General features: G+C 49.2%; 5 protein-coding genes across 5 annotated transcripts; 3 read left to right on the top strand and 2 right to left on the bottom strand.

Annotated features, from left to right (window-relative positions):
• Positions 1 to 224: 224 nt before the first annotated feature.
• On the bottom strand, positions 225 to 2,592 carry P175DRAFT_0501210 (signal recognition particle subunit SRP68). Its single transcript, XM_040897113.1, has 3 exons — positions 2,322 to 2,592; positions 1,101 to 2,243; positions 225 to 1,037 (listed from the first exon to the last, which is right to left on the bottom strand). Exons 1-3 carry the CDS (start codon positions 2,510 to 2,512, stop codon positions 485 to 487), a joined length of 1,887 nt encoding a protein of 628 aa, XP_040751979.1. The 5' UTR covers positions 2,513 to 2,592; the 3' UTR covers positions 225 to 484.
• Positions 2,593 to 2,763: 171 nt separating this feature from the next.
• On the top strand, positions 2,764 to 7,170 carry P175DRAFT_0501209 (putative translation regulator (Cya5)). Its single transcript, XM_040897112.1, has one exon. The coding sequence runs from the start codon at positions 3,044 to 3,046 to the stop codon at positions 6,896 to 6,898; it is 3,855 nt and encodes a 1,284-aa protein (XP_040751978.1). The 5' UTR covers positions 2,764 to 3,043; the 3' UTR covers positions 6,899 to 7,170.
• A 320-nt stretch (positions 7,171 to 7,490) lies between these two features.
• Positions 7,491 to 10,921, top strand: P175DRAFT_0546403 (MCM DNA helicase complex subunit MCM3; the record flags this gene model as incomplete). Its single annotated transcript, XM_040900402.1, has 7 exons — positions 7,491 to 7,594; positions 7,712 to 7,763; positions 7,837 to 7,883; positions 7,939 to 8,041; positions 8,092 to 8,355; positions 8,416 to 10,469; positions 10,556 to 10,921. 7 exons carry the CDS (start codon positions 7,491 to 7,493, stop codon positions 10,590 to 10,592), a joined length of 2,661 nt encoding a protein of 886 aa, XP_040751977.1. The 3' UTR covers positions 10,593 to 10,921.
• Positions 10,922 to 11,249: 328 nt separating this feature from the next.
• On the bottom strand, positions 11,250 to 12,635 carry P175DRAFT_0437480 (Spo7-like protein; the record flags this gene model as incomplete). Its single annotated transcript, XM_040893854.1, has 1 exon — positions 11,250 to 12,635. One exon carries the CDS (start codon positions 12,633 to 12,635, stop codon positions 11,250 to 11,252), a length of 1,386 nt encoding a protein of 461 aa, XP_040751976.1.
• Positions 12,636 to 12,980: 345 nt separating this feature from the next.
• P175DRAFT_0516266 (putative alpha/beta hydrolase) lies at positions 12,981 to 15,264 on the top strand. Its single transcript, XM_040898900.1, has 2 exons — positions 12,981 to 13,555; positions 13,613 to 15,264. The coding sequence occupies exons 1-2, from the start codon at positions 13,394 to 13,396 to the stop codon at positions 15,041 to 15,043; spliced, it is 1,593 nt and encodes a 530-aa protein (XP_040751975.1). The 5' UTR covers positions 12,981 to 13,393; the 3' UTR covers positions 15,044 to 15,264.
• The last annotated feature ends 11 nt before the right edge of the window (positions 15,265 to 15,275 follow it).

Below are 15,275 nucleotides of genomic sequence, written 5' to 3'. Positions count from 1 at the left end.
CAAATCACATTAACTATATGTAAGATGGATAGCCAGAGAAAGTTTACCTTATCTTGGTAGCGACTTATAAAATTCGGGAGGCGTTCTTTGTTTATAGATAGCCTCGGAGCTTAATTTAAAGAAAAGAACTCGTTCTGGAAAAAAAAAAAAAAAAAAAAAAAAAAAAGCCAATGCGTCTGTACTGTACTCTGTAAGCGGAAATATGTTCCATCTAGTTGACTATCTGTATGTGTATATATATAATACATAGATATCAACTCCATATAATTTAGCCAGCTACGCTTTAATAACTAGTTGCTTTATCAAAGTAGCCTGGTAAGCGTCTCCTGACTAATAAGAGAATATACAATAGTTAGTTATGGGATACGTATTAGACTAGACAAATGGCATTACTAAATCATCTCATATTGCAATCACTAATCCTCATCATAGTGATTGATACAGAGCCAAGAGCACCCTGTGTATCTAGGTAGTTGATTATCTCTCAACGCCCAAAGCCAAACCAGCCTCGTCGGCCTCCTTTCTTTTCCTCGGGTTCTTGCTCTGCTCCTTCTGAAGTGGCGAGAGGAGCAGCAGCAGCAGCAGCAGCAGCAGTAGTAGCAGCAGCAGCAGCACCAGGCTTACCCTCTTCAGGGTATTGGATGTAGTTCCACGCGACGTCAAGGAACAAGGGCTTAACAGGGACAGGACGCATCTGGGGCGGGTACGGGACGAGGTTCTTTAGGTCTATTTCATCGCCGGCGTATTCGTGGAGACGTTCAACGGCGGGCTGCTGAGTTGGTGACTTCGCCTGGGCATCAGCGGAGACTTTTTCGAGGGTGACGAGGCCTTGGTATTTCATGACTAGGGCTCGGAGTTCGGATTCGAGGGATTGAACTTGGCTGGAAGAGATATCTAGTCTGGGAGGCCCGTCGATGTCAATGGCGGACTGGAGGGATTGGGCGGATTTCGACGCGATGGACAATGCCTGAGAAAATAATGCGAGAGCGTTTTGAGATTTTCCGAGGATTCCATGGGAACGGCCGATAGTGAGGCATCTGGAAGATACCTATGTCAGCGGGGATGGAAAATGTTGCCGGAAAGGAATGTGATTGACGTACCTTAGAGCGCGGAAGTAGGAGCGCTTTGCTTCGAGCTCTCCGACAAAAGCGGAGTCGGCAGCAACTCCGGGCAGTTCGAGGATAAACTCGATGCTCTGCAGGGTAGAGTCGTAGAGAACAACCCTTTCGCGTAGCCAGGTGAGTTTCTTGCCGCTGGGCTCATCCTGCTGAGAAACAGCCTTGCTATGCTTGGAGACCTTTGTCCGGCTAGGCTCAAAGGTAATGCCGTCGTTCTCGCCGCACAGAACCCGGTTACGGCCAATTCTCCATCCTACCAGCGCGTAATTCACCGCAGTTCGAGTGATCTGTAGGCCCTGCATTCTCTTGTCACCTGGATCCACCCCCTCGCCAGTAAGGTCATCGATAGCGGTCTTGGTCGCATCAACCGCATCTTGACTAGAGATAATAACGTTGTCGTAAGCGGCGGCCTTGTCCTTTGAAGGTGCAGAGCTTCCTTCGGGGCTAGCTAGCCAAGCTGTAAGTCGAGACTCTTCGGCCGCAGCTGTAGCGAGTGCCTGGGAGATTGCGGCATCTTCGAGGGCAACAGTGCGTGATCTCCAGGTAATATCCTCAGGCAGTTGCTGCACTTCTCCGTCGGCTGTTCTTCGGGTTCCAACGGCATCCTCCTTCAAGCAATTGGGGTCGACCTTTTCCACCTCAGACCTGATGGAAGCATCGGATGGGAAATATTTGATGGCCAGCGATGGGATGGGTTTCGATCGTGGGAGCTTCATCTGGTACGCTGCATATCTGAGACTCGGATCGATATTGCCGGAAAGAAGATCACGGAATGCATCTTTTCTGTCGATCTGACCCAGCGCAGTGTAGATGACTCGAGAGATCGAGTAGTTCTGAACGCACTGTTCCCAGCTGCGTTTTTCCAAACAGGATGCTCCAATTAGCGACGACAAGTATGCGCGTGCTTCCAAAAGATCTGTTTCAGTTGCGCCGGAGGCTGTCTTGTCTTCCAACAGAGCAACCAACTGCTTGACATATCCGGCGGCCTTGTTCAGTCGTGAAATGATATGACGTCTTGCAGCGCCCGAGATTCCCTTTGCCGATGGGTCTGCCGAATGTGTTGACTTCATGTGCATCGCCTGGGCCCAAGACCGTTCCGCACTGAGGAGTAAGACGTGTACGTTTCTGCGGGGAAGTGTTCATTAGCACAAGCGCAGGAATGAACGCCAGAAACAGGATCAGACAGGGGCATATGAGACGCACACCACATTGCTGCCGACATCCTCAGCACTAATAGCAGGTTTGGCAGTATACTTGCGACCTTTGGGTGTGGTCTGTCCAAGCTTCTTGCGGAGCTTGTGCAATTTGCGGGTTGTGTGCGCCCTATAAGCGTTGTAGTCTCCAGCGAGGAGGACTTCCTCTCTCCGCGAGAAAATATATTCGGTAATATCCATTGCGCAAGAATGCCAGCAAAGTGGCCTCGACAGGTAGAGAGGAGTGAATTCTCTCGTCGTGAGTGAGGTGGGTTGGGAGGGACGTCGGCGTGTCTTCTGTGGCCTGCCCGCTGTCAGTTTCTCGGCCAAACAAATGGCCGGGGCGGAACTCGATCTTTTCCAACGGCAGCCAAGCTTAGTCTCTCGTTCCCCATCACCAAAACTGCTCCTCCAAAATTTCCTCCGCGTATCACGCCACCTCCTCCTTTAAGCTGCCAACTTGTCATTTTATCTCTTAGCTGCCTACTGAAATAGGCTCTGCAGCTCTGGAGGAAAGCGCACAGCATTGAACGCGTGAGGTAGACCGTCGCGTTTTGGAGGTAGGTTTTTTTTTTCCCTCGCTCGACAGGCTTTCTAAAGCATCTCCCCCCTAAACCGCCTCCTTCTGACGTTTCCGACTGGCAAGACAAGAGGCGAATATCGATAATGGTACATCCATAAATGAAACGTCGGTGATCTTCTTCGGTTTGGAACCGCAATTTGCTGGAGGGAATGCTGGAACGGACGGCGGGATGTCTTGAGAACGCAGGGCGGCGTTTCTTTCAAGATTCCAACACCACTATTCGAAGTCGAGCGTCCTTGCATTCTCGTGTTGGACAATATAATAATGTAGCCCCGGAGTGTTCTCAATGGAGGTTCACGTTACGACAGGGGTTTCAACAGGTCTCCGGGAATGCCGCGAATTCAACCGCGTCCGGTGATTCTACCGAGCTCCGAACCCCGTTCCTCGAGTTTTTATATCCAAGCCAAACGCAGGAGTTTGCCGCAATATGTTTGCTTCGATCTTCAAAACGAATTGCACCGCGGAGGAGAAGGAGAGCCGAACCTGTCGTTTCCAGGAGGTTTGCGTCTCAGTTTTCGGACACAACCGTTTCAACAGACATAACTCCAGAGCCTTCAGAGCAATACTGGATTGAATATGCAAAGATGCGTGATGCCCAAAAGTCCAGAGGCTCCACGGAAACCCAACGTGATAGACTGGAAGCGAAGGGCTCTCTCACGAAATTACTTGAAGCTGGCGATCTTGAGGATACGGAACGAGCGTGGGAACTATACATGGCGGCCAAACATCCGGGTGATATGAATTCGGCTCTTCTGGCAGCTCTTTGCTCTTCGGAACACCCTACCGACCACAGGAGAGCCAAGCGGCTGTTCCTCACACTGGAGGAGTATCCGTCGGGCGAGGATTATCTGCACCTGGCAAAATCATATCTGGCCGTTGGGCAGCCAACAGAAATGGATAGAGTCTGCCGTGAGGCCTTAGATAAGTCTAGGGGGTTTCCATGTCTGGCATTTACATTGGCATACTATCTAGACAATGCTCAGTGGGAGTCTGCCCGAGAAATATGGAACCTAAAACCCACAATCAATGAGACCGAGCTATGGGAATCCATGGTTCCATATCTTCCTGTCTCTTCTCTTCCGAAAAGTTTACTCGACCAGCCCTTCTTGCCTGAAGGTGTGGCGCGCGATATGGCTCGTTTTGTCCTCGATAATATCGTGACAAGCGCAAAAGCGATGGAGGACACGCCTGTTGAAACTCTCCTGCTTCTGATACAGAAATATAGCTCTATGGGGATTCTCACACCGAAGCATTGTTTCCACATAATCGAAACCCTTCAGTCCTCTGATATCAGATCAATATTCGTTCGCTCTATCGTCATCTACCGAAATTTTCGCTGGCTGATGCCCGGCAAGGTACCACCAGCGAAACTTCTCGGGGGCTTTCTCAGGCAGCTTGCCACATTTGAGATTACAGCTGGCGTCCGATATTTTCTAAACGAGTTCTCTCACTTTTATGTGAAACCGACTGTTGACGCTTATAAGAATGCCCTTATAGCCTTTGCTCGAGCCGGCGATGTACGAAGTGTCAACCTTATTTTCAAGGGCTTTGTTTCAGATCACGGCAAACCACAAAGCCGAAGATTGTTAACGCCTCTCCTCTACGTACATGCTAGACTAGGCAACGTACAAGAAACTATGGCTCAATTCAAGAGAATATCAGAGGAGTTTGGATATCAACAAAATATTGTGTGCTGGAATATTTTACTTACGGCATACGCTAATGCGGATGATATTTCTGGTTGCTTTATGCAATTCAAAAGAATGATCAGGGAAAATATGCAGCCTACTTCCCATACGTTTGGTATCGTGATGGGGCTCTGTGCAAGTAAGGGCGACGTGGAAACGATCCGTCAATTGCTTGCTCTTGCAAAGCAACGCCATGTAAAGATCACAACGCCTTTGCTTGACACGGTTGTGGAGGCCTACTGTAATAACAAAAATTTCGAGATGGCCGAACGGGTAGCAGACACTTGCCTTGACCTCGATGTCAAGGGCTCACGAGTGAGAATGTTCAACGTTTTACTCTGGAACCATGCATTTAGGATGGATTTGGATTCGATCTCTAGAATTCGCTCTCGCATGGATGCGGCTGGGATTCAGCCTGATGATATGACTTATGCTGCTCTAATGCTTAGTTTAGTTCTTTTGGGACAAACAGATTCCGCGCGTCGCATTCTCAGGGAACTTCACAGAAGCCGTCGCATACACGCCACAGAATTTCACTATGCCATTATTTTATATGGTTATGTGAAAGCTCGCAATCGCGATATGGTCCACGTTATTTTCCGTGAAATAACAACCCGGTTCAACAAGCCAGGCTTAACCTCGAGATTGCTTGCTTTGAGGACTCAGGTACAGAGAGATTTGCAGTTGCTAGAAGATGATACGCGGGATACGGATACTGCATCTCTGCGTTTGGAGAATGCCGAGAAATTCCTATCAGAGACTATTGCTGAATTCAATCCTAGCAAGTTTGGGACCAAGCAGCCGATGCCTGGAGCGAGCGGACTCCCTCTTACGGAGGCCTTCCCGGCTATGTACTACGAATCTGTTATTGCTGCGTACGGAAAAAGGGGTGCCTTTGATGAAGTTCAGAAGCTTTTCGAAGAGTACACAAAGCAACAACCCTTGGCACCCTCTGAGAATGGCCACGATATAGCGCCTATTCGTCTTCTTGCTGCCCTAATGCTTGCGTATTTAAAAACTGATCAACATAAGAAGGTCGAAGAATGTTGGAAAATGGCATTTCCTCGTGCTCAAAATATTGCGAGCCGCCTCAATGACGACGTCTGGCTTTCTAGTCAGCTGGCGTCTCCGTTGCCTGTTGTCGAGCCGTCTCAACGCTCTGTGCTGACATCTCTCAGCATCGACGGGGATTGCCTTTCCGGTTCAGAGGTTGGAGAATCTTCGTCGAAGCAATCCCCAATTCTACCTGCGTATCGTTTCATGTTGTCCAGACCACTATCGCTGTACATGCGGTCTTTGGCCTACAGGAACGAGTATAACAAAGTACTTCGGATTGTTCCGGAAGTTGAGAAAGCTGGGTTCACCTTGACAACCTTTAATTGGTCCACGATCGTGCAAATGCTTGCATCTTCCGACCAGTTGCCTGATCAACTTGAAGCGTTTGCCATTTTTGAGAAAAAGTTCATGCCTAATTTCCCCGGATGGAAGAACCTCCGCCGAGGATATGGCATGAAACCTTCTGGTGTGCCTTCCGCAATCGATCAAATTGAACGACCATCCCGTGGCAAGCGCCCAGACATCTTGGGTAGAGAAGGGCGACGATACTGGAGTAAAGTAAACCCCGAATTCATGCAACCTACCTACGTTTCGATGGTATACCTAGCCTCCGCTTTACTACGGGTTCGGGAGCGAAGTATATCTAGCGGAGGATCCGAACTCCTAAATCTCCATCTCGCTGCACCTAAAACTGTTGAGGCCATTGGTGATATGCCGTACCTTCGTGAAAAATTCCAGGGCGTCTTGCTCCGACGCCGCCAAGAGCGAGGTGATTCGAAAGATCACCTGGCTGAACGGGGATATTTCGTGTGGACGGGTGGCATTCTTGGAGTGGGTGGCCGACGCAGAGCCTCCCAGGATAGACAATTGCTTGACCAGCCGGTCGAGCCAGAAACAAGCTCCGCGGAACATTCGCCCTTACCAGGGTCTGAATCCGAACCATCTCATATGCTGCCTGAAGCAAATGCCGTAGATGACTTACCTGCCAGGGAGGACCAGGTTTCCCCTTACAAGACCCTGGATTACCAGGATGAGTTTGACCTGGAGGCGGAGACCGCCCTGTCTCTCCGGCAAAAATTATTGGGTATCGCTGAGGAAGAACTGGATGATGATCATCTAGATGTCATTGATGCGGAGTACGAAGAACCAGAGCAGGAAGAGGACGGAGGACAGGAAGAGGAAGGACAGCAGGAAGAAGAACCTCAATCGTTGGCAGATGAGTCGGCCAAGGAGCTCAATCAGAGAGAAGATAAGGCCTGACATACCAATATCTCTGATACAGGACGCCCATCCAGAAGAGGACTGAGTGTAGCAGAAGCCGAGTCTACTCCGTAATCAGAACTGCCAATCCGTTCTGGTTCACTTATACATTGACCGCACTTTGCGGCACATAGGATTGATTTGTATATAGAAATTCTCTCGTGTACTATACTATAATCTGGGGTCTTTCTTCCTCAGGTCCTATACCATGTATATTAACATATTTATAGCCTATACCCCTCTTATTTTGAATACTAAAGATTGTTGATATATATTGCTTGCTCCTTTGCTAGAAGACTTGAAGATATATATTTTTTTTTTTGATCGGGCATGTGCTTAGTCATCACTGTAGAGTCTGCGACGCGCCTGGACGCGTTCTAATTTTGCCTGATTAGGATTGCGTGTTTCTGAAGAATAATCCTCCCTCCCACCCTTCATTTCTTTTACCGCAGCAGACACCAGACTGACCTTACCGCCTCACACCCAAGGACCTCGCACTTGTTGCTAACTCCTAGATTGCGTCCCTTCAATCTATACTAGCCATTCTCATTTCCACTTTATCCTCGCACCGTCGGTGGAACAAGTCTTCGCCATGGATGGAGCGCAACTCCACGATGAGGTCGTTCAAGATCGAGTGCGAGCTGCTGTTGAGTTCCTTGATCCGCGTAAGTATCAAATCGATATATATGACTGTCAGTGATTTTGCTAATTATTTGTTCCAATAGAGGATGACAGAGGACGCAGGTCTGTCGATACTTCTAGACCCCTCCGAATACTGTACGGTTAAATAGAGTCTCTGACTTGATTGAATAGCTACCGGGCCGATATTGTGTTGATGCTAAACCGGAAACAACGTCGATTGATAGTATGTCTCCCCGAATCACTACTCTAACGCAGTGCGGGGCCACCTGGAGTTTAACTCGTGTTTTTGCGTTCAGGTTAGCATTGATGAAATTCGAGCACACAACCGTGAATTGGCAGACGGGTACGCTGTAATTATCGTTCAAAATCACTCCCCTTCGAGCTAACACAATATTCAGTCTTCTCACATCTCCTTTTGACTACACACAAGCCTTCGATCGAGCTTTGAAAGACGTCATCAAGACATTGAACAGACCGGCCAGCGAAACGGCAGATGATGTGGTAAGGTTTCATTCGGGTCTTGCATACTTTACACCATTGACATTGTGTAGAACTATTATTGCGCCTATGTTGGAGCCTTTGGAGAATTTTCATGCAACCCCAGAACCCTCGGATCCTCCCATTTGAATCGGATGATCTCCCTCGAGGGAATCGTCACGAAATGTTCCTTGGTTCGACCAAAAGTGATCCAGAGTGTCCATTACAACGAGAGAAAAGACAGATTCTTATCAAGGAGATATCGGGATCAGACTATGACAGCCAATGGGGTAACAAATTTGAACGTCTACCCACAAGAAGACGAGGAAAAGAACCCGGTATGACTTCGTTTACGTCCTACCAACCAGGGCATGTCGCTGATACAATAATTCTAATAGCTTATCACGGAGTACGGTTACTCTACGTATATGGATCATCAAACTATTTCCATTCAAGAAATGCCCGAACGGGCCCCAGCGGGCCAGTTGCCCCGAAGTGTGGATGTTATTGTGGACGATGATTTGGTTGACCGCGCAAAACCAGGAGACAGAATCCAGCTGGTGGGAATATACCGTTCCTTGGGAAATCGAAATGCGAACTCTGGATCTTCTACGTTCCGAACGCTTGTGATGGCAAACAACATTATTCAGTTGTCCTCAAAGTCAGGTGGAGGTATTGCACAGGCTACTATTACTGACACCGATATTCGAAACATCAATAAAGTCTCCAAGAAGAAGGGGGTTTTCGAATTGCTGTCTCATTCGCTTGCTCCCAGTATCTATGGTCATGATTACATTAAGAAGGCCATATTACTCATGCTTCTTGGCGGTATGGAGAAGAACCTTGATAACGGTACACACTTGCGTGGTGATATCAATATTCTCATGGTTGGTGATCCTTCAACTGCCAAATCTCAGATGCTACGCTTTGTTTTGAATACTGCTCCACTCGCTATTGCAACAACCGGCCGAGGCTCCTCTGGAGTGGGTCTCACGGCTGCTGTTACATCTGACAAGGAGACCGGTGAGCGCAGGCTTGAGGCTGGTGCTATGGTCTTGGGTGATAGAGGTGTGGTCTGTATTGATGAATTCGATAAGATGAGTGATGTGGATCGAGTTGCTATACACGAAGTTATGGAACAGCAAACAGTCACAATCGCAAAAGCTGGTATTCACACTAGCTTAAATGCTCGCTGCAGTGTTTTGGCCGCTGCTAACCCGATATATGGGCAATACGATCCTCATAAAGACCCTCACAAGAATATTGCGTTGCCTGATTCTCTTCTATCGCGTTTTGATTTACTCTTTGTCGTTACAGACGATATTGAGGACGCCAAGGACAGAATGGTTTCGGAGCACGTTTTGCGCATGCACAGATATCGCCAGCCTGGCACAGAGGAAGGTGCCCCTGTACGGGAGCAGCTCACCCAAACTCTAGGCGTCGGCATTGACGACAACGAGGATGCCAACCAACCTACCGAAGTTTATGAGAAGTTCAATTCTATGCTCCATGCTGGTATGGCCAATATGAGCCGGGGTAGGGGAAAGAACATCGAGATTCTGAGCATCCCCTTTATTAAAAAATATATTCAATACGCCAAGTCGAGAGTGAAGCCTGTTTTGACCAAGGGGGCTGCTGATCACATTATTGCGACATACTCGGCACTCAGAAACGATGATCTATCAGCAAATCAGCGACGCACATCACCAATTACTGCTCGTACCCTGGAGACATTGATTCGCCTGTCTACCGCTCACGCAAAATCCCGTCTTTCTAGCCGAGTTGAGGAACGTGATGCTAAAGTGGCAGAATCCATCTTGCGGTTTGCTATGTTCAAAGAAATCCTTGAGGACGAACGCCGCAAGAGGAGAAAGGTTACCGCATTCGATGAAGACTCTGATACGAGTGGTTCTGACTCAGATGGCGATGATGATAACACCCCCGCAACTACCTCCGCAACTCCTCGCTCTACCAGACGCGGCGGCATCCTGCGAACTCGCGCGGCAGCCTCCCACTCTACCGCTGACGATGTTGAAATGGATGCAGAAGCGGACAGTGTCTCTGATGACGGAGATGATCTATACAGCGCCAGCCCCCGTGGACAGCGGATGCAATCTAGCCAGTCTCGGATGTCGGTTGCTTCTTCTCGACCTGCCTCGCAGCTGGTTCAGTCACAGTCACAGATAGATACATCCCAATCCCAAGGCGCGTCTAGCGCACCTGCCTCTTCCCAGCCAATCCACCCTGCTCGTCTAACGATCTTCCGCCAAGCCCTGGGTCCGTTGATGGGCACCAGGCTTTTTGCTAATAGCGATACTGTCGACGTTGAGGAACTTATCGGAGCAGTAAACACCGCCGTGCGCACTTCCAGGTCACTTGGAGAATCCCATGTCTTCCAGCGATCAGAGGCAATCCAGGCTCTAAAGGCCATGAACGAGAGAAATGAATTGATGTAAGTTTTCCCCTGGCTTGAATGTACCATTTTTATTAAGTCTTTTGAGCTCGAAAACTAATTCGTGTTTTGTTTCCTCCCCACAGGTTCCTTGAAGAAGACGAAACCGTATACAGAATCTAAATGAAACGAGCGACTATTGACGAGGGCTAGAGCATTACTTATCCACATACCTACTTACCTACTTATCTATCTATTTCTTGACCTATATTTCCTACATTCTTCTCTCCCTTTGTCCCTTTCTCTACCTACCTATGTAATGCAGTTTGACGAATACGGACGGAAATACATTCTTTCATTTTCCTTACACTTTCTGTGCCTGCCTGCTTGCTTGTTTTGTCATAAATCATCCCTGGCGTTTTCAGGTTGCTACAAACAATAACCATACTAAATACCTAGAATATGGATCAAGAAGATGAAGATTGAGCATGCAAGGGGTTGACTTGGTGTACTTTGTTCCTGGCATTGTGCTTTGTTGATCCTGCAGATGATTGGGTTTGAGACCTTGTTAGAGTTTAAAGAGACAATACTATACAGAACAGAACGTCCATTGGGCACCCCCTTTTGGATTCCGGCTTCATGTCAAGATTATGATAAGGTAGGATCGGATCTGTGGAGAAGGAAAGTCTGGTCTAGTAGTGAGTGCCACTATTTCCGATCTACGCAAACCCACAAGGATAATTGCACAACCAATAATTAATTACCAGGGGTATAGTATCAATATAAAACAGAACAGTCAAGAAGAATACAAGCAAACACCAGACCAGACACCCGAGAGGGTCAAAGTTCTATATCCTCCTCCTTTACCCTTTCCTTGTCTATGGAAAATCCCGAGATAGAGATAGAGTCATCTGAAGAAAAGGACGCCGTGCGCACACCTTCCCGGATCTGGGCTTGTGTCAAGGGGGATAATCCGCGCGAGATTGATTTCGACCCTCTCTTTTTCTTGTGATGCATTTGTTCAGAACCCGAGGTTGCGGAACTGCCTCGACGGGGACGGCCGCTTGCGGAAGATCTTGATGGTGGGCGTTCATCGGTATCGATGGGGGTTGTACTTCGGGAAGGTGTGCCAGAAAGCGAATCGGAACGCGTAGAACGTCGAAGCGGGGATTTTGAGTCGTGGGCTAGCTTGGAGATGCTGGGGTGCTGGTGATGGTGCTGGTGATGACGATGGGGGGCACCTTTCTCGCCTTCAATAGATTTGTGAATTGTTGCTGCAGCAAGTCGACGACGTCGCGATGCCTTCCAGCCAAATCCAACCCACCAAAACCAACCACCGTCTTGCCGGGCGAGCTGGCGTTCCCTATCACGCAACTTTTGACGAAGATGGGTGCGTCTTTCGTTTTCCTTGTCCCAAAACTCGGTGCGGTAATCATCCCAGTTTCCTCGGAACTCTGGCGAGAACAGCTTTGGAAGTAAGAGAAGTCGGATATGATCCCCCCCGGGGCTAAGATCCTCTTCTACAAGCCCCGATTCTGGATCCACATTGTGGTATGGCTGAAAAGACCGACTCCCACGCCTCTCAGATGCGGGGCGCTCAATGTAGTGGAAATCCCCTACAGCAGAGGGGGAAAATGGGAGGGTGAAAGGAAAGAGAAAGGAGAGGTAGGACAGGAGTTCCTGCCACCACGGGCCACGGATGACCACGATCTTGGTATTCATGGTTCGTAGACCGCGATTCGCAACGGCAAGCCAGCGTCGGGGCCAGCGAATACCACGCTCCCATTGTCCTGTGCCCCAGACCAGAAGTGCTGTCACCACACCTCCGAGGAGCGCGACCCTCTCCCACATTTCCACAACCCAGTATACAGACCCTCCGACTCCGCGCCCATCTTCACGGGGGCGCAGGAAAAGCGCGTAGGAAAAATAGGCAATCCAGGACGTAAGTAGGAGGAGGAAAAAGGTATTTTGGCGACGACGTTCTCGCAAGGCCAGGTACTGGGCTCGAAGGGAGCTTTCTAGAATGAGCAGGTTGAGGTAGATCTGGGGAGGAGAGGAGGGCAAAGTGGAGAGCGGATCGGTGGTGGTGGATGGAGGTGAAGGTGATGGGGACTCCGAAGATCCCGGGTGTGTTAATGTATGAGTCGAGGCAGTGGATGACGAGCGTAGACGATTACTTGAATCTGGAGAGCCTTTGACGAGTTGATCCAGGCTTGGAGTTGCCATGACGGTGGTAAGGAAAGGGGAGAAAAGAGGGTACTGGCAGGTTGAGTATTATTGATCGAGGACCACGATTGGAGAGATAGCTAGATAAATAGAATATAAAGGGTAATGAATAGAGCAGGAGAATAGAAAGAGAATGGCCGTTGCGGCCCAGGACTATCTCATCGCATAGAAGAAGAGAGAGAACAGGAGGGGTTATGGTTGATTGATTGTGGTGTATCTGAAGTTCCCAACAAGTTTGGTCTGATGACTTCACGGGAACTGGAGTTGGAAAAAACCGCAAGATGTATTTTATATGTAACTGTTTGTTTAATTCTTCCCTCTCTTCCTATTATCCATTCCTTTCTTTCCTAAGCATTCTCAACCACAACCACAACACCAAAGAAAAGAACGGAAAAGAAAAGAAAACATATCTCAGTATCAATTCTCTCTTCTCTGTGATTCTCTCTCACCCCTCCTTATTGGGTCGGGGATAACCGGTGTTTGGCGCCTTCAACGCCTCGGGCCTCAGCTTTTCTCCGTGGTCAAGCCGTCATCTTTTCGCCTTCGTTTGGTTACCTAGCTTTATTTGAATTATCTCTTGTGATCTCGAGTGACGGAGGAAGCTATTTCTTCTGTTCCTCGACTCTTCGCGTGACAAGGTGTCTAACCGCCGACTTCCTTCTCTCTACTTTCAGGTCTATCGACCCTGGGCCTGCATTGAATTTCCACGTGTCATCTCCTTCCCCAATTCCACTCTCTCCCGCCGCTCGACGACATCCATGGCGTCTGAATCGCTGGAATCGTCGAGAGGCAAGTTCCAGGATCGTACCCGGCAGGACTCGACCGCGGACAACACTCCGCATGCCGCTCGTGGTGCCAGTGCAACCCCTACGCCAATGTCTTGGTTTCCGCTAGGCTACCGAGAGGGGTTCAGCCAGTGGGTATGTTCTTGAACCAGGCAGTCAAGTTTCATGCATTTACTGAGTTTGGATTTGTAGTGGTCTTCTATCCCCGCAGCCGCTGCTGAGCATAAAGTTCTCTCCTATCTTCCTTACCTCCAGCATCAACCCCCGACGCACTTGCAGACGGGAAAGGTTGTCGATGGTTCGAATGGGGTACCCGGTAGCCTACAGTCCGCGGATCAAAGCCAGCAGGGCGAGGTAGCAGCCAATTCCCTCAATGACCCCTACGGCCCTCGACGATGGCTTTCTAGCATGGTCCAGCTGAGCGGCAAAAATCGCGCTCTTAACGAATTCTCCGTGGAACGAATTGGAGAAGAGGTGGACCAGCATTTGGTCATACTTCACGGTTATGGAGCAGGGCTGGGATTTTTCTACAAAAATTTTGAACCCTTGAGCCGATTGAAAGGGTGGCAACTGCACGCCCTCGATCTGCTTGGCATGGGTCGCAGTACCAGACCGAATTTTCGTATCAAAGCAAAGGCCCGGGAAGCCGCTATCAAAGAGGCAGAGGATTGGTTTGTGGATGCGTTGGAAGAATGGCGTGTCAAGCGCAAAATTGAACGCTTTACCTTACTCGGCCACAGCATGGGTGGCTACATAGCTGTAAATTACGCCCTGAAATATCCAGGACATCTCAACAAGCTCATTCTGGCCTCTCCCGTGGGGATCCCAGAGGACCCGTACGCTGTGGCAGCAGAAATGCCCGAGGCGCAGCAGGACCAACCCAGCAGCGCAAACTTGGACGCAGGAGCGCGTTCCGGTGATGTACCAAAGGGAGACAACAACATCCTCCTCAAAGGCCCTCCCACGGACTCTGCATCTCAGGACCGTCCCCCCCGCCGCTCATATCCAAAGTGGTTTGCCTACCTATGGGATGCAAACATCTCCCCATTCAGCCTTGTCCGCTGGGCCGGACCTTTTGGCCCTAGACTCGTCTCCGGCTGGACGTCCCGCCGCTTCTCCCACTTGCCCGCTGACGAAGCCAAGGCTCTCCACGATTACTCCTACTCAATTTTCAGTATGCGAGGTAGCGGGGAGTACGCACTCTCGTATATCCTTGCCCCTGGTGCATTCGCGCGCAATCCTCTCATTCGACGAATTGAAGGCGTGGGTCGACAACTAATCCCATCGACCGTTCCTTACGCCAACAACACAGACAGCAGTGCCATGGTCTCGGGAAACCCCAGACGCGAAAATGGTATCCCGGTGATCTTTATGTACGGTGACCACGACTGGATGGACTATAAGGGCGGAGTGGCAGCCACGGCTAAAATTTTGCAAGAAAAGCGACGCGTTCTTGAGAATGCAACACCCGAAGAGCGAGAAGCAGATAATGGATCCGCTAAAGTTGTCATGATCAAGAACTCGGGTCACCATGTCTACCTCGATGGATGGGAGCAATTTAATGATGTCGTTTTAGCCGAGATGGAGGAAGTAAGCCGGACAGAACGGACGAGGGGGCTATGATTTGCCTCCTTTGCCTTAATTTCTTTTTTAGCGTTTTTGTTGACTTTGGGGATTTATTTGGGATGTATAGATTTTTTTGTCGGCCGGCGGAGAGGTCTGCCTGGCTGTCTACGGAGTTCGGTCATGTGGTAGATACAGGAAGATGTACATATATATATATACACACAAGATAGAAGAAACATTGTCGTCAAAGAATATGAATTTCATCACTTCATTATATCAGCTAGATGGG

This window comes from Aspergillus ochraceoroseus (genome assembly GCF_002846915.1).
Source record: "Aspergillus ochraceoroseus IBT 24754 chromosome Unknown P175scaffold_4, whole genome shotgun sequence".
In the NCBI taxonomy this organism is placed as follows: Eukaryota; Fungi; Ascomycota; class Eurotiomycetes; order Eurotiales; family Aspergillaceae; genus Aspergillus; species Aspergillus ochraceoroseus.
This window is presented reverse-complemented; position numbering and strand designations above follow the sequence as displayed.